At 56.0% G+C, this 27,919-nt stretch overlaps 2 protein-coding genes across 7 annotated transcripts in view; both read right to left on the reverse strand.

Moving 5' to 3' along the window:
• Window positions 1-204: 204 nt before the first annotated feature.
• Window positions 205-3,039, reverse strand: ISLR2 (immunoglobulin superfamily containing leucine rich repeat 2). Its single transcript, XM_047074415.1, has 2 exons — window positions 2,754-3,039; window positions 205-2,456 (listed from the first exon to the last, which is right to left on the reverse strand). The coding sequence occupies exons 1-2, from the start codon at window positions 3,037-3,039 to the stop codon at window positions 205-207; spliced, it is 2,538 nt and encodes an 845-aa protein (XP_046930371.1).
• Window positions 3,040-18,864: 15,825 nt separating this feature from the next.
• The window catches only part of PML (PML nuclear body scaffold), a 38,882-nt gene continuing 29,827 nt past the window's right edge, over window positions 18,865-27,919 (reverse strand). For 2 of the 6 annotated variants that reach the window (XM_047074819.1, XM_047074820.1), the window contains exons 8-9: window positions 22,487-22,637; window positions 18,865-21,418 (exon numbers count right to left, since the gene is read on the reverse strand). In XM_047074819.1, coding sequence (XP_046930775.1) covers window positions 20,643-21,418; window positions 22,487-22,637 — 927 coding nt within the window. In that variant the 3' untranslated portion in view covers window positions 18,865-20,642. Of the gene's footprint in view, window positions 21,419-22,486; window positions 22,638-27,919 lie in introns of those variants that run through there. The other 4 variants (XM_047074822.1, XM_047074827.1, XM_047074826.1 and 1 more) reach the window with 4 other exon arrangements.

Consider the following 27,919-nt stretch of genomic DNA (forward strand, 5'->3'; position numbering starts at 1 on the left):
AGTAGTGGGTGGCCTGGGACTGCTGAAGTCGCCCCACTCCCCACTAGAAGTCCCCAGTAGTGAAGGTTGGGTCTGGTAAAGGGGCGGAGTAAGTGAAGGTTGCGGGTGGGGGGTGGGGAGGCTTACGTCCTGCCAGCCCTAGGCTTCAGCTCCCAGGTACCCAAGGTGGGGGATGGGAATGGGCGGGCCAGTCAGGCTGGGGGTTCAGCCTGCCGTCTGCCTGTAGTTGCCATTAATCTCCTGGGCGATGTTGACCGCCTCGGCGCCCAGGGGCAGCCGATCACTGTATTCAGAGCCCGCCTCGAACTCCTCTTGGTTGGCCTTGGACTGGGACTCCACCAGCGAGCAGGCCGCCAGGCTCTCCTCCCTCTGCAGGTCCCCACCTGGGTCCCCCTGCTCCGCATCTTCATCAAGGCCCTCCCCGGGAGTCTCCTCGGGCTCCACGACGTCTGCCTCACCGCCTGCCGGGTAGCTTTTCTCGGACTCAAGGTAGGACGCACGGGGGTCAAAGTCTGCGGCTATGCGTTTCTCCATGGGGTCAGGGGCCTGGGGCCGCAGTATAAGACGATAGGGCTTACCCGGGTGTTTGGCCAGCAGATGGCAGCAGGCGGCGCCCAGCAGGGGCACGGTGGCCAGCACCAGGAGGAACACGCTCACCGCCACGATAACCAGCAGCGAGGGCAACTCCTTCTTGGTGGCAAACACCACTTGCACGTGGCAGGCCTCGCCTGCCAGCGCCAGGCACACTGAGTAGTTGGTGCCAGGCCGAAGGCCGCGGAACCAATAGGCGTTGACGCCCTCCTCCACTCGCGACCACTGTACAGCTGCGCCGCCCCCCGCTGGGCACAAGTAGAGCAGGCGCAGCGGCCGCCGCCCCGGCTGCCCGGCTCCCCCAGCCCCGCTGGGCCCAGACCCCCAGCGCGCCGCCAGCGGCGTCAGCTGCACCCGAGCCTCACGCTCCGCCACGTCCAGCGCGATGACGCCCAGCTCAAAGACGTGCTGCTTGAGCTCTGCGCTCTGATTGAATGCGTGGTTGGACACGTACCGCGAGGGGTCCCCGTGGCCACAGCGTTGCTCCTCCACCGGATCTGCAGAGACCTGGTCTTCTGCCTCCTCTCCCTCACCTGCCTCCTCCTCCTCCTCCGGCCCCGCCTCCGTCTCGCCCAGGATGCTAACCCGGACCAGGCCTGGGCCTTTGATTTTGCCCTCGGGTTTGGAGGGTAGGACGCTGTTGCCCCGGCCTTTGGCTGAGGACTTGCGCTCAGAAGTAGGGGCCTGCCCATCAGAGTCTCCCCCAGAGCCTGGAGCGTGTTTTGGGGGCCCAGAAGCCGCCACTGTCACGCGTAGTGACGTGGAGTTGGCACCCAGCTCATTGTAGGCACGGCAGGTGTAGACACCTGCTTCCTTGGCACTCAGGAGCGGAACCAATAGGGAACCGTTTGTGAGGGCCAGGAAGCGTGGGTTAGCTGGGGGTGCGGGCCAAGCGGGTGCTGGAGTCGGGATTGGGGCCTCCGTCTGCGTTGGCCCGTCCCCATCTCCTTCCTCCTCCCCGTCTTCCGCCCCATCCGCATAGTCCTCCCCGCTCTGGACCGGAGGCTCTAAGACCACGGTGCCACCCGGGATCTGAAGTTGCCATTGCAGGCGGGGCGTGGGATGTCCTTCCGCGAAGCAGTGTAGCAGGAGCGCTAGGCCCGCGGGCCAGGGGCTGTCCGGTGCCTCAGGCGGTGGTTCAGCACTTAGACGCACGCTGGGTGGTGCACAGGACAGGGCGGGCAGGCGGTGCACCGGCACCCCCTGCAGCGCGGGAGGCGAGGCGCACGCGATGGAGTCGGGCTCGGGTAACGAAACCCTGGTGCTTGCGGCCCAGGCCTGCAGCCACACAAGGCTGCAACCGCAGTGGAAGGGGTTGTGATAGAGTTGCAGATGTGACAGCGCGCTTAGCGCGTCGAAGGTGCCAGGGGCCAGTGTACGAAGGCGGTTGTTGTTGATGCGCAGGGAGCGCAGGTCGGGCAGCGCACCCAGTGCGTCCCGGGGCAGCGAGCCCAAGCGGTTGTGGTTCATTTTGAGCAGCTGCAGCGCGCTCAGGTTACGGAGGTCGCTCCACGGGAAGCTGGATATGAGGTTGTGGCTTAGGTCGAGGTTCTTGAGCTGGCTCAGCACCGCCAGCGCGCCCGGCTCCACCGTGCGCACCTCATTGTGCGCCAGCCACAGCGACGTGACCTGCGTGACGTCGGCGAAGGCCCCACGCCGCAGCACGGTGATCTTGTTGGCCGACAGACTAAGCGTGGTCACGTTGGCCGGCAGTCCTTCTGGCACCTCGCGCAGCTCCTTGTAGGCGCAGTCGGCGAACTGGTGTGCATACTTGTCCACGCAGGCGCACGGCTCTGGGCAAGCTGCGGCCCCTCCTAGCAGAGCCCAGGCCAGCCACAGAGCCCGCAGGCGCACCATCGCGGATCCTGCAGATGGAAGCCGGGGGGAAGAGGGGAGAAGGTGACTTAAGAGCCCCAGCTTTCCTCCCCTTTTAAGCGCTGCCTCCGCAAACCCATCTAGGGCAGGCCCTGGGGTTCCGGTAATCTCCTCTGTGCTCAGGAGTCTCTCTCCCACACGAATGGGGCTCAATGGAAATCTCAGGATTCAATGCATGCTCTCTCAGGGCCCTGATTTCCGTTTCCAGCAGATTTATGCCTCGCTTTCCACCCCCCTACTTGCTCGTTCAGTCTAGCAGTGGTCCTTCCAGAGGCTCTGCAGCTCACCTGTCTGTCTGCTCTGGGCTCTACCCTGGTCCCGTGTGTTTCTGAGCCTTCGTTTAACCCCGTGAGGAGGATACACAGAGAAGGTATTTTTGTCCATGACCTGTCGTCCTTCCTCCAACTCTTTGTCCCACGCACAGAACTCTCGCGCACACACCCAGACAGCACACAGCAATACAAACACACGCTGGGGCACCGCCATCCAACTGCAAACTTTTACAGGGTTCACAACACATTTCCTAGCACAAAAACACAAAGACATGGACACACTATACTCTGGAGACCTCATTGTTCTTTCAGCTGAACTTTAACATCAGGACAGCGTTTTCCCTTGCGTGCTTTCCTGTTCATTGTGGGAGCTGACAGACACAAGGACACATGTCCTCACACGAACTGACCCACACTCAGGGACACAGGCGCGCACTTGCGCACAAAAGCCCTCCACTGAGACTGAAATCCTAGCGGATGGGCAATGCCCACAACTTGCGGTGGGTGGCAGGAGATGGGACCCCTGGCAGCAGACTCACAGGCCCCCCCCCCTCCGTCAGACACCAAAGCAGCCTGCCCTGGGCTGCAACTCCCTGGAGGGGCCAGCTGAGGTTGCTATGTCAACTTCCGACTGAGGAAGGAGATCCTCCCCCAGGCAGGGACCTTGAGCATTGAGGGGGATGTCACTAAAGATTCCCTTTCCCATCCCGGAAGAACGCAGGCGAGGCGGCTCCCAGAGGGCATTGGGGTCCCCAACCGACAGGTCATGGGAGCTGCCACTAGCTAAGGAAGTAGGAGAGGGTGTAGGATTTCGCCCCTTTTCTGCAGCTCCACGATGCCTGAGCAACCCCTCCCCGCCCAACAAAAACCTTCTTATCCCCAGCCACACAAACCCACTTAACGCAGACCACCCCGCCCCCCGCCGCCCCCCCCCCCCCAGCTCCCCTCTAGGGCTCCTGGCAGGTTGGGCAGAGCCCCTCCCACCCTCCCGTCCTTAGGAACCCAGGTTCCCCACGCCGCCTTTGGTCCGGGGAGAGGGCCCCTCCCCACCCCTCCGTGGACTCCCCCTGACAGCGCCAGCGGGGTATGGCACCCTAGGCGGGATCTGCCCACACCGGGGTCGAGCTTGTGGGGCGGTCCCCGCGGCTTACCCGCTGCTGACTCTCTGCGCGCTGCCCTCGGGCTGCAACCCCTTCTCCAGACTGATGTCTCGGCGCCCAGACGATTGCCCAAGGGCGCTTTCCACATCTGTTGCTGGCTGTGGAAGACAGGGGAGGGGCAGAGAAAGGGACAGGTAATTGTGGGGACTGCCCGGGCCCTGAGGTCCTGCTTCAGTTTCCCTTTCGCGTCTGTTTCCCCCACCCCCCACCCCCCACCAGGTCTGTCTGGCCGCAGACTGAACAGAGTCCTCGCGCGCTCCCGGGCGCAGCAGGGACGCGCACAGCCTCTCCCGCCTCCCGCATCGCCCACATTTGTTAAAACCTTAGAGGCTCTCCCCGAGGCTGAGACGCGTTGGTCTCAAGGGGCGCCCCCACACCCACCGCCCTCGTCTGGGCTCTTCCCAGTTCACCGCACACGCATAACCCGCGTCCCTCCGCACTTACACATCTTGCAGGCATTGTCCCTGTGCCTAATCACACCGCCCCCCCCCAGGTTCAAACACATTCGTACAGACACACGCAAACCTTCACACCCTCCGCCCAGTCGACCTTCACATGTTAGAATTGTCCCTCATCCTGTAATAATAACCGAGTCAATGTGTTGAGCCGTCCTTGCGTTCACACTCATTTTCAAAGGCACGCCTTCACGCGGGACACTCACCCTCTCCCCCTCCCGCGCGCACACACATTCACGTTCACTCACCCTCACTCGCGGGTCCCGCCAGGGCCGGTGAGCTTCGCTGCTAATTGAACGCGAGCCGCTTTTACGCCCCGCAACACGTGAGACAAACCATCTTTGAGGAATTTGGGGGAAGGCAAGAAGCACGACTGAGGGGGGGGGGCGTGTCTTTGCCTTTAAACTCTTTTTGCAAATGCGGGCTGTGGCACAGACAGACCAGGAGTGAGTAGGGACCCGCTGAGCTGCGCGCAGCCGGGCTCGCGCGGACCCTTCCTTCCCGCACTCCCCTCCCCACTAGCAGCCTCCTCCCCGAAGCCACGTTCAACACGATGCATAATTGATAGTGTTAGCAGAGCGCCTCACCCTCCCTGCTATTTTTGCCAGGATCTGGGTGGATGCAAGCCCTGGTCTCCCCCGCCCCCCACCAGTCCAACCCGAAGACTGGAACGCACGACCCCGCGGGGCGCACGGGGAAGCGAAGCCTCCTCCCCAGCCCACCGCCACCCTGCCCAGCCTCTTAAGCCCTACTCTTTAAGTCTCATCTTTTGTAGCAAAACCAGCGCTTGAAGCCCACAGCCCCACACGCCTGCCTGTGCGCCCCGCGGGGTGCGGCGGGTGTGCGGTATCAGCCTCTGCCTCCGCAGAAGGCTGGCCTGGGCGCACCCACGCGCCTCGCCCTCAGGTCTTGCCAGCCACAGGCGAATGGGGCACCGGGTGCGGCAGACCGAGGCACCACCGAAAGGGATGGTTACAAAACGTCCGCTCCTCCCGAGCAGTGTGGGCTGGGTACTTAAGGCCCGAGGCTCTCTCTCCCCGTCCCTCCCTCGCCAACATCTTCACAGCCTCACCACCAAACGCGCCGTCAACCCCACACACTATCCCCCGATGCCTCCGCGGCCCGCCACCGCCAGCATGTCTCACACCCTCACACAACAGCCGGCCTCGGCAGATTCGAATACTCGCTGTTCCCGACTCTCGCTCCCTGTCTCTGGCGAAACCCCGACATTTCTTTTAGCGACGAGGAGGCGGAGGCGCAGGAATGTCGAGGCATTTGGCTGAAACTCGATGTGTGTCTCCCGCACTGCCCATAGCAGCCCTGGAGACAGAGTTGCTGGCCAGAATCGAGTAAAGGGGAAGGGAAACAGGCTCCCGGAGACACGCAAACGCCCCCCACCCCACCCCCGCCTCTTTCCCCGGTCCTTTCTGTAGACATTGAGCTCTCAGGGCACAGCGGCCCCCAAGCCCGCACCTCGGGCCGTAGGGTTCTCTGGCGGTGGGTCGATGGCGCGGGTTTGGGGCCTCTGAGGAGATCAATCTTCTGATTTGAGTGTTGAGCATTTTAATGAGCTAGGGAAGTGGGGAAGAGAGACGCACGAGGAGCGCTGCAGCTAAAGAGACCACCCGACCGGGCGTTCCGAGGATCCTTTGTAAATTAAATATGAACGGACTGGCGCACGCCTACTCCGCATCCCTCCCTCTCTCTTACTCTTGCGGCCGCTGCTGGCGGCGTAGCGGGCTGGGACCAGCACAGCTCGTACAGATCAGAATTTAGAACCCAGAACTTCACTCCACTTGCTTGGGTCTGTGGTCCCCACGGACGACCTAGGGGGAGGACACAGGGGAGCTCTGAGAAGGGAGGTGTCTTCAAGGAGGGTGGGAGGGTGAGGGCACCTTGACCCTGCGGTGGACACTGCGACGGCCCCCTAGTCTGGGGATGAGTCCCTGCGGTTGGGCCAGGGAGTGGCGCGGCTGGCTGGCCAGGCACAACCTCTTTGTCTGCAGAGCAAGGGGTGGGTGGGGGGCGGATTGGGAACGCTGAGGGGGGCGGTTCTGGGAGCCTCGGTCCTAGAAGAGGGGTCTGGGAGGCGAGGGACCAGTAGCGAGGAGGGAGAGGCAGGCCCGGGATGGCGGGTCCTGGAGACTTCCTCGGGCGGGGGCGGGGGCGGGGGGGGGAGGGGCGCCTGCCCTAGAGGCGGGGACCGAGGCTGCGACTCGGAGGCGCAGAGCTTGTGGACCCCCGGCCCAGTTTTCACCTCTTTTTCTGGTTCTTTATGCCTTCGTCGAGGAGGCGGACAGGTAGGCAGGTGGGCAAGGGACAATTTGGAAGCGCTGATGGACTGGAAGACAAGAGACTGGAGAGTAGAGGGGAGAATGGGCTCGCTTATTCTCTGCGGAGAGCTTCCCAGGACCGCAGGGACCCGCCCCTCCAGCGTCCCAGGAACCTACGGGGCCCACGGGCCAAATAAGACCCCTTTTCCTTGGCTCACTTGCCAGGGATGCAGAAGCCCGGAGAATTTGGCAGAGAGACAGGGCTCCAGGGGCCAGGAGGGCGCCTAAGGATGTGGTGGCCACCCAGGCGAGGGCGCAGACTCCCGCGGGCCCCTGCGACTCCCGCCCACTCTCCAGCAAGCGCTTTTGTTCCCCGAGCCTACCCGGGGGGAAATACAACCCTTACCCCCGCCTTCGACCCCGGAGCGCCCAGAGCCTGCCCTGGCAAAGTCCGCCGAGGCCTGGGGTTGGAGCCACGACTCCAGGATCAGCCTCCGGGCTCAGCTAGGAGAGGACAGCGCGTTTCGCCCGGCGCCGCCCGGGCGCGCAGGAGCAGGTCTGATGTCTATACTGTTAATAATGGTACAGTTACTGAGGGGCTGGGGAACCGGGAGCGAACACACCACCCCCGCCGCCGCCGCCCACGTCTTTGATCGTTAAAGAAACAGGCACCTAATCAGGTGCGTGGAAGTAGGTGTGGGTGAAGGAGGGATTTCAAGGTTCTAAGCCGCCAGAGGGGAGGGCCCAGAACCGGAATCTGTAGAATCCAGGCTCAAGGTTTTTGACCAGGTTGGGGTCCAGACCCTAGACAGACGCAGGGGCCAAGAGCTGTGGCTCCGGGCAAATTTTTGCGAACCGACTTCTAACTTTGACTTTGCGGACCCGGACGGTCCGGAGGGTGGGGTGGGTTGAAACCCAGTGGATCCCCGCAGTCGCTCTCCAGGCTCTGTCCCCTCTTGGTTTCTGTCCCAGGCCTGGTTCGTGAGCGCCCCCTGCCGCACACCGCTGGCCGGTGCAGAGGCTGGGGCAAGGGCGGCCGGAGGCCTGCTCCGGGAGCGCGGAGGCTGGAGCCCTGCGCTAAGACGTGCTCTGTCCCGGGTTCGGTGGTCCCGAGGCGCAGTGTGCCGGAGTGGGGCAACGCTTACCGAAGGCACCGAAGCTTTCCTTCTCATGCCCACCCAGTCTACGTCCCCGGAATCTGCAACCTCCTCTCCCCTGCCCAACACGGACACAGCCCCCGCTTCGCACCCCATTGTGTTTCCGGCACCCAGGGCACAATAGGCACCCTTTGAATACTCGTGTAAGGAGTAGGTCCTGGCACGAACCGATGCTCTTAGTTCTGGGAGGAAACCGTCCTGTACGCCTCCCTCGCGGACAGCGCCCCCACCCCCACCCCCAGCACACACACCCTGGGCAGGGTGAGCGCTTTCTCTCTGAGAAAGCCCCTCGTAGGAGGGCTCTAGAGCACAGTCCTTAAGTCTTATGACTTTATCTGGGCCTAAAATGTCCGAGATCTGAAAAAGAAAATCTATTGGCTCTAAGAGGAGAAAGAAAACTACGAAGTAGGAAGTAATAGATGTTTAATGAAATGTTCAGGACAGGTAACATTGTGCAAACGCTTCCATTCCAACTGCATTGAGAGTTGTACGTGCCCCTGTATTTAGGGAGGCATGTGGGTGATTTAAGGGATGTGGGAAGGTCTCAGAAAGTCAGAAAACCAGGGCCCAGAAGGGCATCACCTACCCGCAGCATAGCGGCCTCAGGGGATCCCTCCCACAGCTGCACTCCAGCCAGAATCTCCAGAACACTCCCCACTCCCATCTTTCAGCTACTAGTCTGTCCCCTTGCCTGCCAATATGTTCTTACCTCTCTTCCCAAGAAGCTGCTTTCTCTTTCTAATTGCCAGCAGAGAGCTCACCTTTCTGGGAAGCCAGTCCCTGTTTATAATGCCCCCTCCCACCTTCTCTCTCTCCTTCCCTTCTTGCACACTCTGTGTGGTGGTTAGGAGGAAAGGTATTAGCATCAGACTCCACCACGTACTAGCTGTGTGACCTTGGCCAAGTTACTTAACCTCTCTGTGCCTCAGGAGGAAAAGGGGCTATAAATAAGAATATCTACATTATTGGGTTGCCCTGAGGATTAAAGGAGTCAAGGCATGCAGCTCACTGAGTACCTGGCACTTAGATAACACTCAGAAATGAGCTATTATTTTTTACAACATTAGCCATCATTATTGCCTTCCAGAGTTGGGTACAAGTATGAAGAGATGTCTGCTCCACACGCCCCTACATGCTTGTGTCCTTCCTGCCTCCCCCACAGGGAGAAGCAGCCCCCAAATGTCTCTCTACTCCCTGCCCCCCCTACATACCATGGCATAGGTAGCGATCAGAATTACTACTGCCATTTGTAAAGATGTCTAGTCTAATCTCAGATACTTAAAACTCGGATTCTGATGCCTGTAGCTGTCACCAGTGTGCCTGTTTGGAAAGAGAGACCAGCAGCTGCAGCCCTGGTGGAAGGTTTTTAATTAAAACCACAATCTGTTTAAGTATTTATTGGGCTCTGTGACTTTAATTATTTTCTAGGGAAAAACAACAAAAAAAAATCTACATTTGCATATGGGAAGACTGTTGATTTCAGAGGAAAGTAGCAACCTGTGGCAGTTTGCTGGAGGCAACTGGGAGGAATTCCCTGAATGGTTCAGATGCGGCTCGACATTATTAATAATCTGGGATCCGGTCCACGACCTTCCTCCTAGTGCTTTCATGAAATTAGCCTAACGTGCTGGCGAGGCCCTTCCAGTGGCATCTCCTGTAATTAGCTGGGCCTGTGCTTGTCTCTGTAAAGATGGGGATCTCCTGCCTGGAGGAGGCAGCATGCTTAGCTATTCTACCAGCCCAGGCAGGACTGGTTCTCCCCAGCGTGGGGGGTCTTGGGCCTCCGCAATAGGGTAAAGCAGGGAAAGGGAGGACTTCCATCTGCGGATAATAAACGTCTCATCTCAAAGTGTTTTAAAAACTGTATGTGTATCATCTCACAAGGAGGGAGGGCTGGCTTTAGGGCTGGTTGATTCGGTGGCCCAGACTCAGTCCCTCTCCTCTGCCAGCCTTAACAGGGCTTCTGCTTGAGACTTGTGTTCCTTGGTGCCCTTGGAGGGCTTCCGCAGCAGCTGGGGTAACATGCTTAGTGGTAACAGACTAGTGGAATAGAGAAACTGGGTTCTCCTTCTAGAAGCCACAGCCTCTCCTTAGGCCTTATGGACAGCTGTTGGCTCAGGCCTTCCCAACTGATAAAATGATCACTGGTAAAGGGAATTGAATGGATTGGCTCAGAGTAATCATCTAGCCCGGAAATAGATGTTGAGGAGTCAACCCCAAGATTATCCACAGGCGAGCAATCCCCTTTAAGTAAAAGTGCTGGGGAGTTGCATGATCAAAGTAATCTACTATTGTGTCAAAAGGAATTGAGCTGAAATGGACCATACTTGTAATAAACCATATTAGACATTAAACCATATTCGACACCTTATCTGGAGGTTAGACCAGTCTATGTCTACCATCCGTGACCACGATCAGGGCCCAGTGTGTGACCAGGATGAGGGAGCTCTCTTGGGTGGGTATACATACAAACTAGAGAATTCTGTGCTTTCACAGAATTCTTGAAAGGATAAAAATTTGTTCTTGGAAATGCCTGTGCTGGGATCCAAAGCTATTTTGGGAGCAGTAGAAGCTTGAGTCTTCAGTTGGATATTTATGAGCAGGAGATGTTTATGAACTCAAAGATGTTCCTACATGACTTCACATGACTGAACATGTCACCCGGTCCCATGGCGGAGAAGAGTGGCACTTTACTGTCGCGGTGGAAAACAGGAGGACGAATTGTACCCTGGCCTTAGGAAGAATGTGGAAGCGGTGCAAAGCTTCCAGCTTCACAAACTCGATTGTGTGACCTTCCTTAAGCAACTCCTGTCCTCTCTTCTTCAGGTCTCTGTGCTTGCGAAGGTAGGAGAGTGGGCTGGACGTACTCGGGGGGCCCTTCAACTGCTGCTGCCCTCTGAGGTGCTGGCTCTTGGATTCTGTGGCTTTAGAAGAAGCCAGTTTGCAGGTTGAGTTGGAGCATCTAGGGGGCCTCTGCCGGGGCTTCCTTTGGAAAGTCTGGGGACCAATGCTTGCCCTCTTCCTCATGACCCTGGGTGGCTTCTTTTCCCTCCCACCACACTGCAGCTGACTCATCAACATGGTCATCAGCACACTTGGGCCCAGGAGCAAACCCTTTCCCCCAAACTGTTGTGCATTGCTCTGAGGGCAGGGGGAGTCCTCTCATTACGAAACGTATCTTGAAGGCCCTGCACATAGTCAGATTCAGGGGATGTGTGTGCGCGCGCGTGTGTGTGCAACATCATTAGAGATGAAATCTGATCACTGAATATTTCGGGAGCCTGGTGCATAGGCCCAGGAAGAAATGGCCAAGGCTGCCAGGGGCTCCCTGACTGGTGGGGTCATGTGGAAGGAAGACACAACCCTTCTTGCGGTTCTGGCTACTTCTCTCTGCTCTGCAGCCCCGAGTTCTCCATTGCCTGGTGCCATCAGTGGAGAGAGGTCACGGTGAGCACGTATTCTGAGACCCACCTGAGCTGCGCGTTGGAGACCCCAAGGGGCAGGGCTGGGGTGGGGGTTGGGGCTCCTCCTCCTTTATCCTCCAGGCTGAAAACTCCTGGGGGGGTCGCCCAGAGCCTTCTCATCTACCGTCCCCATCAAAGCCGGAACAGCGCACGATAGTGCACGTGGCAGCATAGAATAAACGGAATTTCCTGCTATCTTCAGTCTCACTGTCAACAGGCTCTTCGTTTGTTTTTGGAGATGGCTTCCGAAAGCAGAGCTGAGACCAAGATTCACGCACAGGCCGTGGATTGTGGAAATTTCTTCACAGAAACTGGCAGGGGAGAAGGGAAGCAGGAGAGGAAGGGGAGGAAGCCAAGCCAGGGTGTGATTTCAGGAAGTCGCAGCCTCAGCCTGATCCCAAGGAGCTCTAGGCAGAAGTCACACATCAGAGTTTGTACGTGTACTGATTTAGGCAGGGAAGCTCGGTCTTCCGTCTCTGGTCTCCATAGATGCACAGCAGTCAGACATTGACTAGGGGCTGCCCCTAGGGGGGGCTGTCCCCAGGCACTTAGGGTTCTCTCTCTCTCTCTCTCTCTCTCTCTCTCTCTCTCTCTCTCTCTCGCCTGTGGGAAGTCAGCTCCAGTAGCCCAAGGGCAGGCCTAATGTGAGCTCTCAGAAGACACAGAAGCCAAGGGATGGGCACACAGAAATGGATCTGCTATAGCATTCATTCTACAAATAGGAATGAAGTCTCCTCGATGTTGCCAGGTGCTGTGCTTGGCATCGGTGCAGCTGTGAACCAGGCAGACGCCGTCTCCGCCCTCCACCACCCAGCATGTTCAGGACTCCTTAGGTGTGTGAACTTTAGGGCTTCTGGCATCCCAGGACAGGCTCCGTCTGCTCCAGCAGGTCACCTGGGGCCAAGGCTAGAAGGTCTGTGATCCCGCACCTGTCTTAGAGGAAGGATAGACAGGGAGCTGTCCAGAGTCACGGATCATCAGAGCTTGGGGCCTGTAGGTCCCCTACCCCAGCCCCTTCATTTTATTGGAGGGAACACAGGCCAAGAAGGAGGTCACAGGAAGTGGGACTGGGAAATGCTCCCAGCATGCGACTTCTCTGAGATGTCCTCCCAGGGCAGTCTGGTCAAGGGCAGGCTGAGCTTGGTGGCCAGTGCTGACCTTGCTGGTTCGCAGGAGGCCCTTGGGACTCTCAGGCAGATGTGGCCTATCTGATGGCTGTTTCTGGGTGGGAAACGTGCCCGCACTCAGGTCTCCTGTATTGGCCCCCTGTACCCCCCTCCAGTGCTCATGGGCCCCAGTAGCAGAACCCTACCCATGTCTGGAAGAGACGGAGGCTGTGCCCTGCCAGGCAGCTGGCTGGGGCAGAGATTTGGAAGAAGGAGAGCCCATCCTCCGGTGGGTCTTGGCGTGTCCATTTCTGCACCCAGGTAAGGCCAGTTCTAACGGCCATGTCTTGGGAACAGCCAGGCACAATTCAGTGTAAGGGGGTGCAGAGCGGGAGACCAGGGAGTAGGGGGCTGACCCTGCTTTTCCACTGACTTTCTGGGGGACTTTGGGAAAGTCTCCCTCCCTTCTCCATTTCAGTTTCTCTCTCCATCTGCCTGTCTCAGCTGAGACAGGAGCTTAGATCTGTCACATTCTTGCTCTCAGCCTGTCCCTGCCAAATCTAAAAGGGAGAAGCATGCTCAGTGGCCTCCCAGAAGAGACAGCCCCCTCCTGTAGTGCTCCACAGTGTCCTCTTTGAAGTGCCCCCAAATAGGTTTTCCCTGCGAAGCCAGGGACCGCCTCAGCCTCATCTCCCTGAGCCCTTATCTCCAACCCCAGCTGGAAACTTGATGTATTTATTTGCTTCTCCCAGGACCTCTTCTGTCCAACCCACATCTCTGCTGGTGCTGCAATGTGACCTTCTTGCAGATGGCTGTGTCTGGTAGCCAGGTGCAGGCCGAGGAAGGAAGGGACAGCAGTAAATCCCTCCATCTTTCCATCTGCAGGGTGACCCCACCGTTGGGGTAGAGGAGACAGTTGTGGAGGCTTGGAGAGGTGGAGACAGAATTCTCGGGAGAAGTAGTGGGGACAGGGTCTCTCAGATCTTAAATGGACTAGAAATCATCCGGAGAAGGAGAGGGAGAGGGAGAAAAGGGAGGGAAAGAAGGAGAGGAGGGGGAGGTGCCTGAAAGGGGAAGGGAGGAGGGGAGGGGGAAGGCCGAGAGGGGAGAAGAGGAGGAGGGGAGGAGGAGGGGAAGGCAGTGAAGGGAAGAAGCCCACAGGGCTTTGTGGGGTCAGCAACAGTGCCTTCTCTAGGGCGTTGGAGATACAGAGTTATTTTTTGTTGAGCATTGCCCATTCACAGTTTAGTCTTTATGTACATCATCTCATTTAATCCTTATCATTTTCGAAGTCTGTATTATCACCCCCAATTTGCATATGAGGCCACAGAGGCTAAGTAGCTTGCCCAAGGTCACACAGCAGAGCTAGGATTATGAATCAGGTTCCTCCAAAGACTGTGTCCTAACCAACACCCTGCACCCTTCCCCACTCCCAAGCAGACTCACTGACTGCCCCATCATGGGCCTAGCCTCACCCATCCTCTGCCTCCTCCTTGGTTGGTCTAATTGGCTGTGGAATCGGTCCATCCTGGTGTCAGCCAGGGCTTGGTGGCTCTAGAACTCCAAAAGAGGGTCTGCGAGGGTAAATTCTATCCCCAGGCCCTCTGCGCTCAGTCTGGTCAACAGTTTCAGGCGATCAGACAGGTGGACTGGGTTTCACAATATCTCCTCTCCCACTTGTTTGGCTGGCTAGCTTTGTGGAAAATTTCTGTGGTTAGCTAGCTAGCTTTTGTAATCTGCTTGGCTATCAAGTTTGGGATATTTATATTTATAAACTGACTTTAGCATCGTCCAGGCAGCTGGCCTTTAAAGAATTCCTCAGGGCTGAGTTTAAGGAAGTTCCTTGAGCCAAGAATGAAGGAATTTTCCCTTCACTTGTCAGCAAATGCATTTTGTAAGGGTGGGCAGAGAGCTTTTAAACTTTCTGTTTTGTTTTTTTGAGAAGGGGAGTCAGTTGAAATTCTAGACCCTTCTCTCAATAGATCACCATAGGCATCTGCTTAATTCAAATCCAAAGGGTCTAGAGCAGACACCTGGATTTGAACACAAAAATAAATGATGGTGCTGCCCCCATTTTCCCCCTAGCCCCAGACTCAGCCACTAGGCCCAGTCGGGACCGAGGTTAACCCAAGGAAGCGTGTCCAGACAGACCTTTGCTCAAGTTTGTTTCCATCTCCCTGCAGCCCTTTCCCACCTCATTCCCACCTGTGAACTGAGCCACAAGGAGGGGTTAATACCACCCTCCTCCCCAAGCCTTCTTACCTGCATTGTAACCGGGGCTGGCGCCTTACCCTGAATCATGCATTCTCAACAGGAGAAATATCAACCCGCAGAGGATGAAAATTGGCTCAAGAGGGGCACATTAACCACTTTAGATATTTCAGTGGTTTCTGACCTCCAAAGGACCACAGTACATAAACAGATATACCATACCTGTGCGTAAGGAAGAAGTAACATTGTTGCTATTTGCAGATGATGTGATTTCTTAATGTAGAGAATCCTGAGGAAACTACAGGGTATCTATGGTATTAAAATTTCATTGGGGGGGGAGTCATGACTGGGAAAAAATATGTTTAAAGAAGCTCTGTATGGGAGAAATAAAAAAAAAGAGAGAGAGAGAAAGGTTTGAGAAGCACTGGCCTTAAAGAAAAAATTAGGATAAATTCAAGCACTGGGAGCAGAAGGTTGGGATATTAGCCTTCTGAAGCTTGAATTTTTCATCTTGTGAGACCAACAGACCAGGAGGGTACAGGAAGGAGAGGGCGGAGAGCTGCTCACCACCCCCAGTGTTAGGGCAGTGCACCCGGCAGGCAGCCTCATGGGCACGGGTCACAGATGGTGCCAGTCTAGACACAGGTGCCCTGCTGGGCAAACCCCAACTCTGCCACATACAAATTTAATGACTTTGAGCCTGGTGCATGACCTTCCTGCCCCCCCCCCCCCCCGCCCTGTGTTCATCTGTAGAAAGACGGTGATGATGTCACGGCAGAGGGCTACTGGGAAGGCTCCATGAGGTTACCTGTGCTAAGTGAGAAGATAGTGTTTAGCACGTAGTTACCTTCCGGTTGTGTCAACTGGGGGCAGTATTCACCTGCTTGTGCTGGAGGCTCTCAGTCCTGGATGGGACCATCACTGTGCCTCCCCTATCCCTGGGGTTCGGTGAGCTCAGGTGGAACCCCTGTGGGGTGCTTCTAGAAGAGGATGCTGGGGAGGGAAGCAGACCACACTTAGGGTGCTGTATGAAGGGGTTCTCAGAAGCTCCTGCCCATCTGTCCACGGTCTCATGGACTCTTTAGCTGCTAAAGTGACAAATCCCTGTAGCCTCAAGAGTGACTCTAATTCCTTTGCTATTGATTCTTAACTCCACTGCTAACCTTCATCACCAAATGTGCCCCTAAATTTGATATTAGCCCCAAATCCTAACCTTAGGCTTCACCCAACTTCTAACTCCACCCCATCCCTACCCCAATTCAAACCTGGGCCCTAACCTTAGCTCTAACCCTCATCCATAACCTTCACCCTGGTTCCACCAGTATTTCCCGAAATTAAGTTCCTCCCTTCCACACAAGTTTTGCTAAATCTGTGTTCCTTCTGAGATTGTAGTTACCTAATATATGTTCTTAAATTAGACCTTTAAATAATCCCAGTTTAGCGTTATTCTGAGCATCTATATTCCAGAAATCACGGTTTTGATATGCTGGTCATATTTTTTTCTAATAGCTGTTAACAGAAGCACAACATGGTTAACGTTTTTGAAATGTTTTTCCACGCACCATCCACCTAAAGCTACCTCCCATACCACCGGAAGTGCAGGGGGCGGGGGCGCTCAAGGAAAGACTGAGCTGCTCGGAGCCCAAGCCCCACGCACCTTCACTCCCCACCCACGTGGAGCCCAGCCTGACTGCGAGGCCCGGCGGGGCTGCAGCGCCCCCTGCCGGCCGAATCTGGGAGCAGCTCTAGCTCGGCTCCCTTCCCTCTGGGCGGGGTTCACGACGTGCTACTTTCTCTGACTTGCCTTTTGGTGTCATTAACTGTCGAGTTCCCCTGCGAGGAGTGAAGAAAGGTGAGAGAAGACCCCTCTACTCTAGACTCAGGGGCTGGGGACACCTAGGGTGTGGGGTGCAGACAAGCCTGAAGTCAGAGGATGCAGGAACCTTGCAGGGGCTGGGCCTGCGGGGAGGTGTAGGGTGAAGGGTAAACTCTGAGATAGGGAGAATTGTCAGGGTTGGGACTAGGGGTCAGAGTGAGTGTGGGGGAGGAATAAGGATGAAGTGTGGCAGCCGGGACTGGAGGAGGAGGGAAGGGGGAGGGCGACAGCAGGGCCAGGCACCAGCCGGGTGTTGTGCAGGTAGAAGGAAGAGCAGGCTTGGAGTTAAAGCGGATTTCTGAGGGGCTCCTGGGTGGCTCAGTCGGTTGAGCAACTTACTCTTGGTTTCGGCTCAGGTCATGATCTCACGGTTTGTGAGTGCGAGCCCCTTGTGGGGCTTTGTGCTGATAGTGTGGAGCCTGCCTGGGATTCTCTGTCTCCCTTTCTTTCTGTCTCTTCCTCGTGTGTGTGTGCGATCTCTCTCTCAAAAATAAATAAACTTAAATATATATATAATATATAATATATTATATATTATTATTAAATATATATTATTGAATATATACATAATATATTATATTATATAATTAAATATATACATAATATATAATATATTATATATACATTATACATATATATTATATAATTACATATATAATACATATATATTATATAATATATAATATATAACACATGTATATTATATAATATATAATATATAATACATGTATATTATATAATATATAATATATAATACATGTATATTATATATATATATAATACATATATAATATATGTATATGTGTATATATACACATATATATGTATATATGTATATATACATATATATGTATATATGTGTATATATATACATATATATGTATATATATACATATATATGTATATGTGTGTGTGTGTGTGTGTATATATATATATATATATATATATATATATATACACAAGTAGATTTCTGAGTGATGATGTTCCTGGGAGTGTGAGCCCTTGGATCTCAGAAGGAGGCCCTGGAGCAGGCAGGACTGGCCATGGCTGAGCTAGTTTCTCTGCTTCAGGTGTGTGTGGTTGAAATCCCCCATTTGGCTGTGTTGGGGACACAGAGCCACCCACTTGTCAGCCACTGCAAGGTGGACTCCCCTGACTACCTTGGACCCTAGGACCCCCCACAATTGTCTGCTCTGTCCCAGATCTTGTTCTGTATTGCCTGAAGCCAAGCCCATGTATATTTTTTTTTGCTAAGATCTAATATCTGTTCATTTTTATAACTCACGAAGCAGTAAAGCTGTCATCTTGGTTGTCTGTAAAATAAGATCTTATATTTGTGTGGTTCTTCACATATTACATTGTTTTTGAGGTTTATTTCTTCTTGAGGTTGGGAGGGGCAGACAGGGAGATGCAGAATCCGAAGCAGGCTCCAGGCTCCGAGCTGTCAGCACAGAGCCCGACGCGGGGCGTGAGCCCATGAACTGTGAGATCATGACCTGAGCCGAAGTTGGACGCTCAACCGACTGAGCCACCCAGGTGTCCCTGTGTGGTTCTTCACATATTAAAAAGCTATTTGCACATTCTCTCATTGGTTCATGCAAACGCCTGTGAGGTAAAAATGATCTGTATTGTCCCATTGGATAGAGTTGGAGCCCAAGCCTCAGTGAGTTTGACATACCAGACCAGTCAGAGGTTATGGAGTGAGAATTAAAAACTCAGTGCCCTGACTTCCAGCCCAGCAAGTTCATGGTTAGTTGACATGGATGAATCTGAGATAGCATTCAAAGATGAAGCACAGGGGACACATGTGGACTTGCTCTTAGAAGCTAAAACTCCAGGGCTGGAATCTGGTCATCTGGGCCGGGTAGGTGGGGTTACGGGTGATGGCCTGTGCCGTGGGAACCCCTGCAGGTACTAACGTGCATTCCATTTGGGACACCCCAGACAAGACAGCCCGGACAGCGACACATTAATTACACATTGCTAACACCCTGGGCTCCCCTCCCTCTTGTTAAGGGTTTTACCACCTGTGACTCTGGGGACACAAACAGGGGTGTGAGATTACCCGGCAGGGGGCAGAGGTGACGTTCTTACAGATGCTGGTCTCTGGCTCCTGACTCCCTCTAGAGGGTAATTCTTGAAACTGGCGCCTCTTTTCCTCCATGTGCCTCTCCTTTTGGGAGAGGATCCCTGACGGGCCCACCCTGGGTCTTCTCTTTTGGAATGGGGGCGGGGAGGGGCTCACAGATGTGAGCAACAAGGAGCTCTGGGCTCGGCTAAGCCCTGACAGGACTTCACAAAGTGCAACTCCCCCATGTTCGGGAACCTCCCCCCCCCAACCCCCGCTCCCTGCCCTGCTTTAACACAGACAAGAAGCTGCTCAGTGGCTCCCGGGTGGGCTGAGCAGAGTTTGGTGCCTCAGACTTTGAGCATTCACATCTTTATTAAAGGCTGCATAAATGGAGAGAGGGCAGAAGAGCCCTTTGTTATAAAACCTGTGGTCAACTACATCTGCAGATGGCAAGCACGGGAGGGGTGTAAACCAGCGGGCACTGCCTCGTTCGGGGGGAGGCTGAGGGAAGAAAATACGAGTGGTGGCCCAAGGGCTGCCTTGCATTTGCCAGGATGGTCAGCACAGCCAGGCTGGGGCCCAGCCTCCTCGTCCCCTCACCCATCAGCCTGTTCCCACAGCTTTTGAGCCGGCACTCACTTTACACTCGAATGCTATTTTAAACACGTCAAAGCTCATGGTTAGAGTTGACACTCCCACTGTGGTAGCTGGTTCCCATGTAATCCCTTCGTGGATCTATCTCCAGGGCACCCAGCGGACGGGGGCTGAGGTGTGGGCACACAGACTTCACTCCTGTGAAAGCTCAGGCAATAGGGGCAGGAGGCCCTGGGCTGTGGCCCAGCGGCAGGAGCCAAGGGAGGGGGAAGGGAGAGGAGATGGGGAGGGACAGTGGTTCTGCTAGTCAGAGGGAAGGCCCTGACCTTGCTGTGTTCTGCTGCTGCCCTCTGGTGTGACCACAGATTGAGGACCTTAGCTTAGGTTAGGGCTGAGAGCTAGGGTTTAGGTTGAAAACCATCTTGTCCACTGGCTCGGTGGCTGCCGTCCATGCCTAAAGTCCCAGAATGGAGGAACTGGAATGGGAGCTCTGAGCCCATCTGGGCCAATTGGCCCATTTTACAGTGGAGACACCAGGGGTCATTTCCTAGGTCACAGTGAACGTGCCCAGTCGGGGCCAGGACTGCTCTTTCGGGAAGCAGTCTATCAGAGCACTGGTTCTTAGCGGGCATCAGAACCAGTTGGAGAACGTGCTAAAACAGCTTGCTGGGCCCGCCTAAGAGATGCTGATCCCAGAGGTCTGGCGTAGCGACTCTCAGGGGATGCCAACGCTGAGGGCTCCTGGTGTGTGTGGCGGGCAGCCCTGGGCTAGAGGACATTCCTAATGGGGCTGAGGGGGGCGGTACAGAGAGAGCAAAAGCCACACTGAGAGGGGCTGATGGCCTGAGGACCAAAGAGAAAAGCCCGACTAAAGGAGAGGCGTCTGGGTGGCCAGAAGGCAAGAAGCAAGCTTGGAAGGGTCAGACTCTGGAAGGTGGGACAGACATGGGGCAGCAGATTCTGTCTCTGCAGACACAAGGCCCCGTGGGGATGAAAATGCATTTTTATCCCCAAAGGAGAAGTGACCAGGGAGCCGGCCTTCAGACAGGCAGGTGGTGGGAAAACCCAAACTCATGATGGCGGTTTGGTTGAGAGGCACTTTGGGTGCCTGTGGGGTGGCAGGCAGTGTCCACGGGGGCTGTTGGCAGGTCGCCCAGGGCAGTGGCCGGGGTCAGGGAGGAACTGCAGGGACACTCGTGGAGGTGGCAAGTTGGGTGGCTGGGGGCCTTCTTTGCGTAAAACCTCCCTGGTTTTGGCTCCTGGAGGAGAGGGGCCAGGTGTCTGGTGAACCAACCCACTGGTGCTCCCAAAGCCGGAATGGGGATTTGGTGGCCCCTGGGGGATTAGGACTTGGACTTAGAACCTTCTCTGTGGGGCTTTTCGAGAAGGGGAATTTGGTCCGGGAGAACTGATTCTGGACCAAATGACAACTGCGTACTGGGGTCCAGGGCCTGGAAATGCGGTCATGGGTGGGGCCTGCTCAGGGGCCTCATCCCTCTCTGCCCCCCTGAGATTCCAAGCCGGTCATCGCCTCCTCTCAGCTCTGTTGGGGCGTCTTTTCTGCCAAGCTGTGGCCAGCGATGCCTTCTGCCCGTGCCACGGCGGCCTCCTCCGACAGGCCTTTGAAGTAGCTGCTCAGAGCCTGCAGGTTGACAGCGCGCTGCATGGGGGGTGACGAGGTGGTCTGCAGGCTCAGGTAGCGGCTGTACTTCTTCAAGCCCCGCTCTGGGTCACGGCGGTGTGCGGTCAGCAGCTCGGTGAAGCTCACGTTGTGGAGGGCCAAGAGGCGGGCCTCGGCCCGGAGCAGGGCGGCCGCCTGCACCAGGGGCTGCAGGGACGCAAAGCACTGCAGGCTGCTGAAGGAGTAGACGTGCTGGGCCAGCTGGGGGCCCGGGGAGACCTCGAGGAGGCGGCACAGGTCTCGCATGGCCAGCACGGCGGCCAGGGCGCTGCGTTCGCTCATGTTTCTCGCCAGGTAGGTCTTGGCCAGACTCTTGAGTTTGAAGCTGCTGGCCCTGGGCACGCGCTCCCGGATGAGGGGCAGAGCGGCCAGGAAGCCCGAGATGACCTCCTGAAACTCCCACAGCCTGTTCATGTCCTTCAGGGCCCGGAAGAAGTTGGGGAGGCCGGGCCCCCACAGCTTGTAGCAGGCCAAGATGGGGCGGCGCATGGAGCCCAGGAAGCCAAGGAAGTGCTGCAGCCCTACCTCCAGGGAGACGGCCTTGGAGTAGATGCTGAAGAAGGCCTCGGGCTGGATGAGCACGCGGAACTCACTCTCCCGGTTCACGGCTGCCAGCTGGCTAATCTTCTGGGCTGGGCAGGAGAGAAGGGCAAGGTGAGGCCCCAGGGGCGGGGTGGGGGGCCCAGGGCGGGAGCAGTGGAAGCTCTAGGACCCCACCTCGGGGCCTGCTGGCAGGACCCAAGCGTCAGCCTCCAAATGCAGCTCTATGCTGGCTCCAAAGGGGACAGGGGTCAGAAGGGGAGGGTGGGCTGCTTTCCAAACACCCCCTACTCACCTGGTGGGAGTCCAGCTCCCCCCTGCCCCCCTGCCCCCCTGCCCCTGTCCCCAGCCCCAGAGTTTGCCAAACAGTTTAGATCCAGGTCCCTCCTGTCCGGCTTCTGTTAGCCTTACCCGCCTACACTCGGGACCCTTTGTTGTTTCCACCGCATCCTCTCCCCCCTGCCCCAGCCTCCAATCCCATCGTCACTGAGCCGACATTCCCAGCCCAGGCAGACAGCACACCTGCCCAAACTACTCCACTCAGAACATGGCTCACAGCTGCCCTGTGAGGCCTGGGAAGGACTCCCCTGTCCTAGGAAAACCCACTACTTCTGTCTGGCTGGGCTGGCCCCATGCTGGGTCTGTGCCACAGGGCAGGCCGGAGCCTTCTGGTTCGGGGAAGGGCATTGCGAGGCCAGGGTCAGCACCGTGGAGAGTTGAGGGGCTTCTGGGAGAAGGGGTCATCTTTCTCCGTGACCTGGGCTTTGTCGGCCTCCCTGTGGAATGAGCTCTGTACTCAGAATTCTGCAGCCACAGCTTAAGGCCTTGCTTGGATCGCTGGCCTCCTAGCAGTGACTTCCCACATCGTGTTCTGTTTACAAGTGTGTTGCCAAAGGTCTCTAGAGAAGCGCTGGTCAGGGGTGAGCTCACGGATGCACCTGCCTCATGCTTTCAGGCCCTGGAAGTCCTTATTCAGACAACCAAGTGTACACCTGGAGTCCCAGGGGAGGCTGGGACTCAGGGACTGCCTGCTCTCTGGCTGCAGTCATTGGCCAGAGCTCTGGGCTCTCCCGGGCCCAGAACATAGCTCTGCCTGCACCTACTTCGGGGGCTCAGAGACTAAGCTAGAAAGGGGTGGGGGTGGCCACTGGAGAACCCACTTTCACTGTCAATCTTGAGGTCAAAGAAAACCAGGGGCCTGTCTTCTGCTTGGGGGTCGGCGAGGCTCTCATCCAGGACCCTCAGAGAGCTGGGACCCTCCAGTTGGAGGTCACTGGACTCGCTGCTGCTGTCGTCCAGCTCCCGGGAGGACTGCAACACAGAGAAACCAACAGGTCAGGGGCCCGGAGGGCGAGAGGGGGGCGTGTTGGCAAGGTGAGCATGTGCCCACGGGCCGGTGTGCGTGTGTGATGTGAACGTGGGAACAGGAGCAAGCTGGTATGGTGGGGGGGGGGGGGGCCATCCGCACGCACATGTGGGAGAGAGGGGAAGGGGAAGGTGTATATCCGTCTAAGCAAGTGCGTGTGCACGAGGATGTGTGCGTATGAATGGATGTCAGTGTGCATGTGCACGTGTGAGGGCCGTGTGGGAACCACACGTTTGTGAGTAGGGGTGAAAGGCTGAGATCACGCAGACGAGTGTGTGCAAAAGCACGAGCATGGGAATGAATGCAAATGCCAAATGTGTGTGTGCACATCGGGTGTGAATTTATGAACCTATGTTGACAGGTGTGTGGGAATGTGAGCATGTGTGAGTGTGCACATGGGCGCATAGCGCCGGGTCTGGAAGCTCAGGGAAGGGGCCAGTGCTCTGGTGGGCAGGGCCGGAGGGGTCTGCTGCTCCCTTCTCTCTGAACAGACTCAGAAGAAACACTTCTTGGGACGGGAGGAAGGAGCCTCATCTCAAACCTGAGGTTTCTCTGGAAGGGGCCAGGAGCTTGGCTCTTCTTGTCCCCATAGCCAGACAAGGCTCCAGTGTCTTAGGGGGACCGCTCGCCTCAGGAATGCCACATCTGGGTGGACACACGAAGCCTGGAGGCCCTCTGTCATTTAGCATCCAGGAGCCGGCTGCTTAGGGAAGCCTCAGGCCCGGGGCTCCTCTAGCCTGGGCACCCAAGGCCCTGTTCTCACCAGCACCAAGGCAAAAAATCTGAAAGGCCTCAGGGTGGGGGAAGGGCTCTGTCTCCGTGAGCCCCAAGGGGCTGCGGCTACAGAGGGCGGTAGAGGCTCATCATCTGCAAAGCTGCCAAAGCCAGCCGATGTCTCGGGAGGCCTGCTCAGAACTTCCTGTGAATGCCACCTGTGGACGTGAGCCAGCGACCAGGGGGAAAGGACGTGGCCAACATCGCACGGCCAGCTGGGGGTACTGCTGAGACAGAGTCCAGAGCAGCCCTCGGGTCTTTCCTACTTACAGACTGCCTCACCTGGGGTTATCTGAAGCCTCCAAGGATGAACGCTGGCCTCTGGCTAATGTCCTTGGCTCGGCAGGTAATAAGCATGGGCCTTGGCCCTTTTATTCACCAGGTGAAACATTTTAACAAAACTTCAGCCAAGAGCAAAGTCCTTACTAGCCACAGGTAAAATGTGCTGGTTTTCCCCAGGAGTGGCCGATTTTCACTTCATTGGCTTCTCATAGCCCTACCCCAGGCTCACCAGCTTCCTCCCGGTCACTGATAGAGAAAGACATTCGCTATGAATCCGTCTAGAGCTGGTCTTGCTTAGAGAAGCCTGGAGTTCGGGGATTCTATACATAAGGTCCCAATAAAAGTCTTCGTCAAACGCCTCGCATATCTAGATCCTCGATCGGCCACGGGTCAAAGGTTTATTTTGCAAGGGTTGCTCTGCATCTTCTGTCTCACTGTGGCGGCTCCCTTTCCTCCCTGTGAGGAGCCTTCTCCAGGAATCTTCCTTGAAGTTGCTAGACCAGATACTCCACCTTCTTTCCTTGAGGGAAAACCCAGCTGGTTTTTATCTTCAACCTTCCAGACATTGCCCTGGCACCTGGGGTGGTGGAAAGAGCTGGGCTCTCCTTGCTGTGTCCTCCCCCAGACTGAAGAGCTGTCCCTTTGGCTGAGGCCTCTCTGTCCCCACCGACACGGCACCTGGAGCTGTCTCATCTTCCTTCCTCTTTTGGCTCCCAGCATGACTGCAAGAGCCCGTGCAGTGGCCCTGAGTTCTTCCGCCTGCCTCCTTCCTTCTGGAATGTCTTCTCAGGCCTTAGAGCCTTGGTCACCTCTTTGGATATTTTCTTTCAAGACTTGAGCTCCCGGGACAGCAACACAGCTGCATCTTTGGGCTAGCTCCATTTCCATACCAGGTTGTTTATTTTTTTACAGTTTATTTACTTCTTTTGAGAGAGACAGAGAGTGTGAGCGGGGAAGGGGCAGAGAGAGGGAGAGAGAGAATCCCAAGAAGGCTCGACACTCAGTTCAACATGGAGCCCTATGTGGGGCTCGATCCTGCAACTGTGAGATCACGACCTGAGCCAAAATCAAGAGTCAGTTGTTCAACCAACTGAGCCACCCAGGAGCCCCAACCAGGGTCATTTATGATGGCCATCCGAATCTCATTTTTACGCCCTCCCATTGCCCTGGGGTCATTTTCTCTTATAGTGGCAGAATGTCTTTTGTCCTGAACTTATTGAAGAACTTGGTGGCTCCCTTAATAAAAGGACACGCCCTTTCTGCTGAGCTTGTCAATGGAGAGAAGGCTGGAACTTCCAGCTCTGACTCCTCTTCCTTTCTGATCCTTCCTCACCCTTGGGGCTACTGCACGGAGATGATTTTGCCAGCACGCCTTCCACTCAACTCCAGCCAGCTGTAAACCCCACTCCCTCTCCCTGCCTTACGTCCCAGCAACGTGGCCAGGAAGTGCCCGCATGCTTAAAAAGGACTTTTCTGAAGACCCAGGTTTAGCAAAAGGGCAATCAGCATGAGAGGCTCTGGGGCAGGAAGGCTTTCTGCCCCCTGCTCACTACCCGAAGCCCTATGTTCCAATGCCCATAGCACTGCCCGCTGGGCGAGTGTGTGGGCGGAGAGTGTAGACGGAGAGGCACAGAGACCCGGGCCCAAGCCAGGCAAGGGCCTTTTACTGGAAAAGGCTTGAGATATCCTGGGAAGGGAAAAGGAATGGTGGCAGAAGGCAATGGAGTGGGGAAGACTGGAGCCCGTGTGCTCGGCCTGGAAAGTGAAAAGTGGGGAAAGCTCCAAGGAAGTAGGGAGCGGACACAATGGGAGGTGAAAAAAAGAGGAAGAGGAATTGAAGATGTTCTGCTAAGAGCTGGAGGAGAACTCACTTTAATATTCTTTAAAAGATGCAAGTAAATAATAGGATTCATTTCTCTCTTTTTTTTAAATGTTTATTTTTGAGAGAGAGAGAGAGAGAGACAGAGCATGAGCGGGGTTGGGGCAGAGAGGGAGACACGGAATCTGAAGCAGGCTCCAGGCTCTGAGCTGTCAACACAGAGCCCGAGGAGGGGCTTGAACTCACAAACTGTGAGATTGTGACCTGAGCCAAAGTCGTCCGCTTAACCAACCGACTGAGCCCCAGGATTCATTTCTTTATTATACTTGGTTAATGGACTTCTTTGACTGCAAAAGTGTGCTCAGACCGAGCCACAGGGGACCTGGGAGTTTCTCAGGACCCACATGTAACTAGGATACACGTGCAATCTGGCTTGTGAGCTTTAGTTCACTTGGATTCAACACAGATCAACTTAGCAGGGCAAGGGCATTCCACCTCCACACTCCACGCGGCAGGCTGCATGGCCGTACCAAGCACACCCATACGGCTGGCTTGACATTTTAATCACCTTCCCCAAGTCTAGGTCTCTCTGGGAAGATCCAGCACCCCCTCGCCCCCGCCGGATCATATCCCAGTATGTACAGGGCACCCCCATTCAAGGCTGATACACACAGATGACAGATATACAACTGAGTCCCCCCATCCGGTGGTTCTCTCTTTTTTGGCTGGGCATTAGCAGCCTCAAAAAATCCAGATGCCCAGGTTGCACCCCAGACCAGTTCAATTACAATCTCTGGGGCAGGGGGAGTGACACCCAGGAATCTGTCGTTGGTAACCACCTCCCCCCCACCACCCCGCAAGATTCCAGTGCGCAGCCAGGGTAGAGAACTACCGTCCTACTGATTAACTCCATGTTTGGGCATCGGCCACTCAGGAGCTGAACTCTGATATTTGGCATCCAGTCGCCTGAAGCTGTCTCTGCAGTGCCCGACATCAATTCTTATCAAGAGTCCCCAAGTTCCCGAGGGACTTCCTAAGCACCCACTCTTAAACAACAGCTGGGGTCAGTTTGGCAACGCACACAGATTGCCCTTTTTTGCAGACACAAAATCCCAGCTCTTGCAACGTCCGGAAGCCCCGCGGTACCTCATGCGTGTCCGTGAGCCGGACCATCCTGTTAGCTAGCCTATGGCCCCTGCTGCCCCCTGCGCCAGGCCCTCGGGGGACAGGGCTCCCATCTTCTGTTACACACACTCACCAGCATCCCAGCCCCTCCCCTGGATCGGTCGTTTCCCACGGGCCCCTCCTCCTACTGCTGGTCACCACTGCCACTGCAGTCAGGGACTGTCCCCTCCTGCTTCCTCTTGGTCTTGCTACTGCCGGATAGTGGGGTGAGTCCTCTGTCACAAGAGTAGCTGAGAGCACCTATCTTTTCCTGCCTTGGACCCTAACCCAGGGCCCAGGGCAGAGGCACTGCTGACCCACCCTCATTTCCTAGGATAGTCCTCACCCCAGGCCTCCACCGTCAGGCCTGGGTCTTGCCCCGCCACCCAAGAGTGGCGCCCCCACCGCTTCCAGCAGCGGCAGGGGCTCTTACAGACCACTCTTCCCGCACCAGCCGTCTCTCCCGGAGCCTTGCCCACCTTGCCAGGTCTGCACCAGAGCCTCCAGGCGTGTCTAGCTGCAGTCTGGGACACTTGGAAAATGTGCTCTTTTCGTAGGCCAACTTCCACACACGGGAGGTGGGATGAAGGCCACGGACAGGAGAGGACATGGGTATGTGGGAGCCCGGAGCACCTTGCGGATGTCGCCCTGCTCCCCACCCAAGCCGCTGCGGGTACTCTGGGAGTGCCAGGGGTCTGGAAGGGAGCACAGAAGGTGGGTGAGAAACGCATGGAGGGGACCTAATTTGTTTTGTTTTTGCATAGATGTTTTTTAAAGCTTGGGACACATGATGGTTAATTTAAAAAATGTGTGTCTGGAGGCACTCGGGTGGCTCAGTTGGTTAAGCACCTGACTCTTGATCTCGGCTCAGGCCGTGATCTCATGGTTTGTGAGTTCCAGCCCCACGTCGGGCTGTGCACTGATGGCCTGGAACCTGCTTGGGATTCCGTCTGCCCTTCTCTGCCCCTCACCTGCTTGTGTTCTCTTTCTCTCTCCAAATAAGTACATAAACTTAAAAAAAAGAAAGTGTGTCTGAAGAACTGAAGAATACCAACACAAAAGCAGTGGTCCTCTGGCCCTCCCCACTCCGGACCTGGTCTCCACAGGTGAGCAGCTGTGCTTCTAATTGTTTTAACTCTTCGCCACCTGAAACACACTCCCTCCTTCCTGGAATAATTCAGACACAAC

The sequence above is a fragment of the Lynx rufus genome, unplaced genomic scaffold (assembly GCF_022079265.1).
Source record: "Lynx rufus isolate CCGP_SWC_20201006 ecotype Redwood Valley unplaced genomic scaffold, mLynRuf1.p SCAF_13, whole genome shotgun sequence".
Classification (NCBI taxonomy): Eukaryota; Metazoa; Chordata; class Mammalia; order Carnivora; family Felidae; genus Lynx; species Lynx rufus.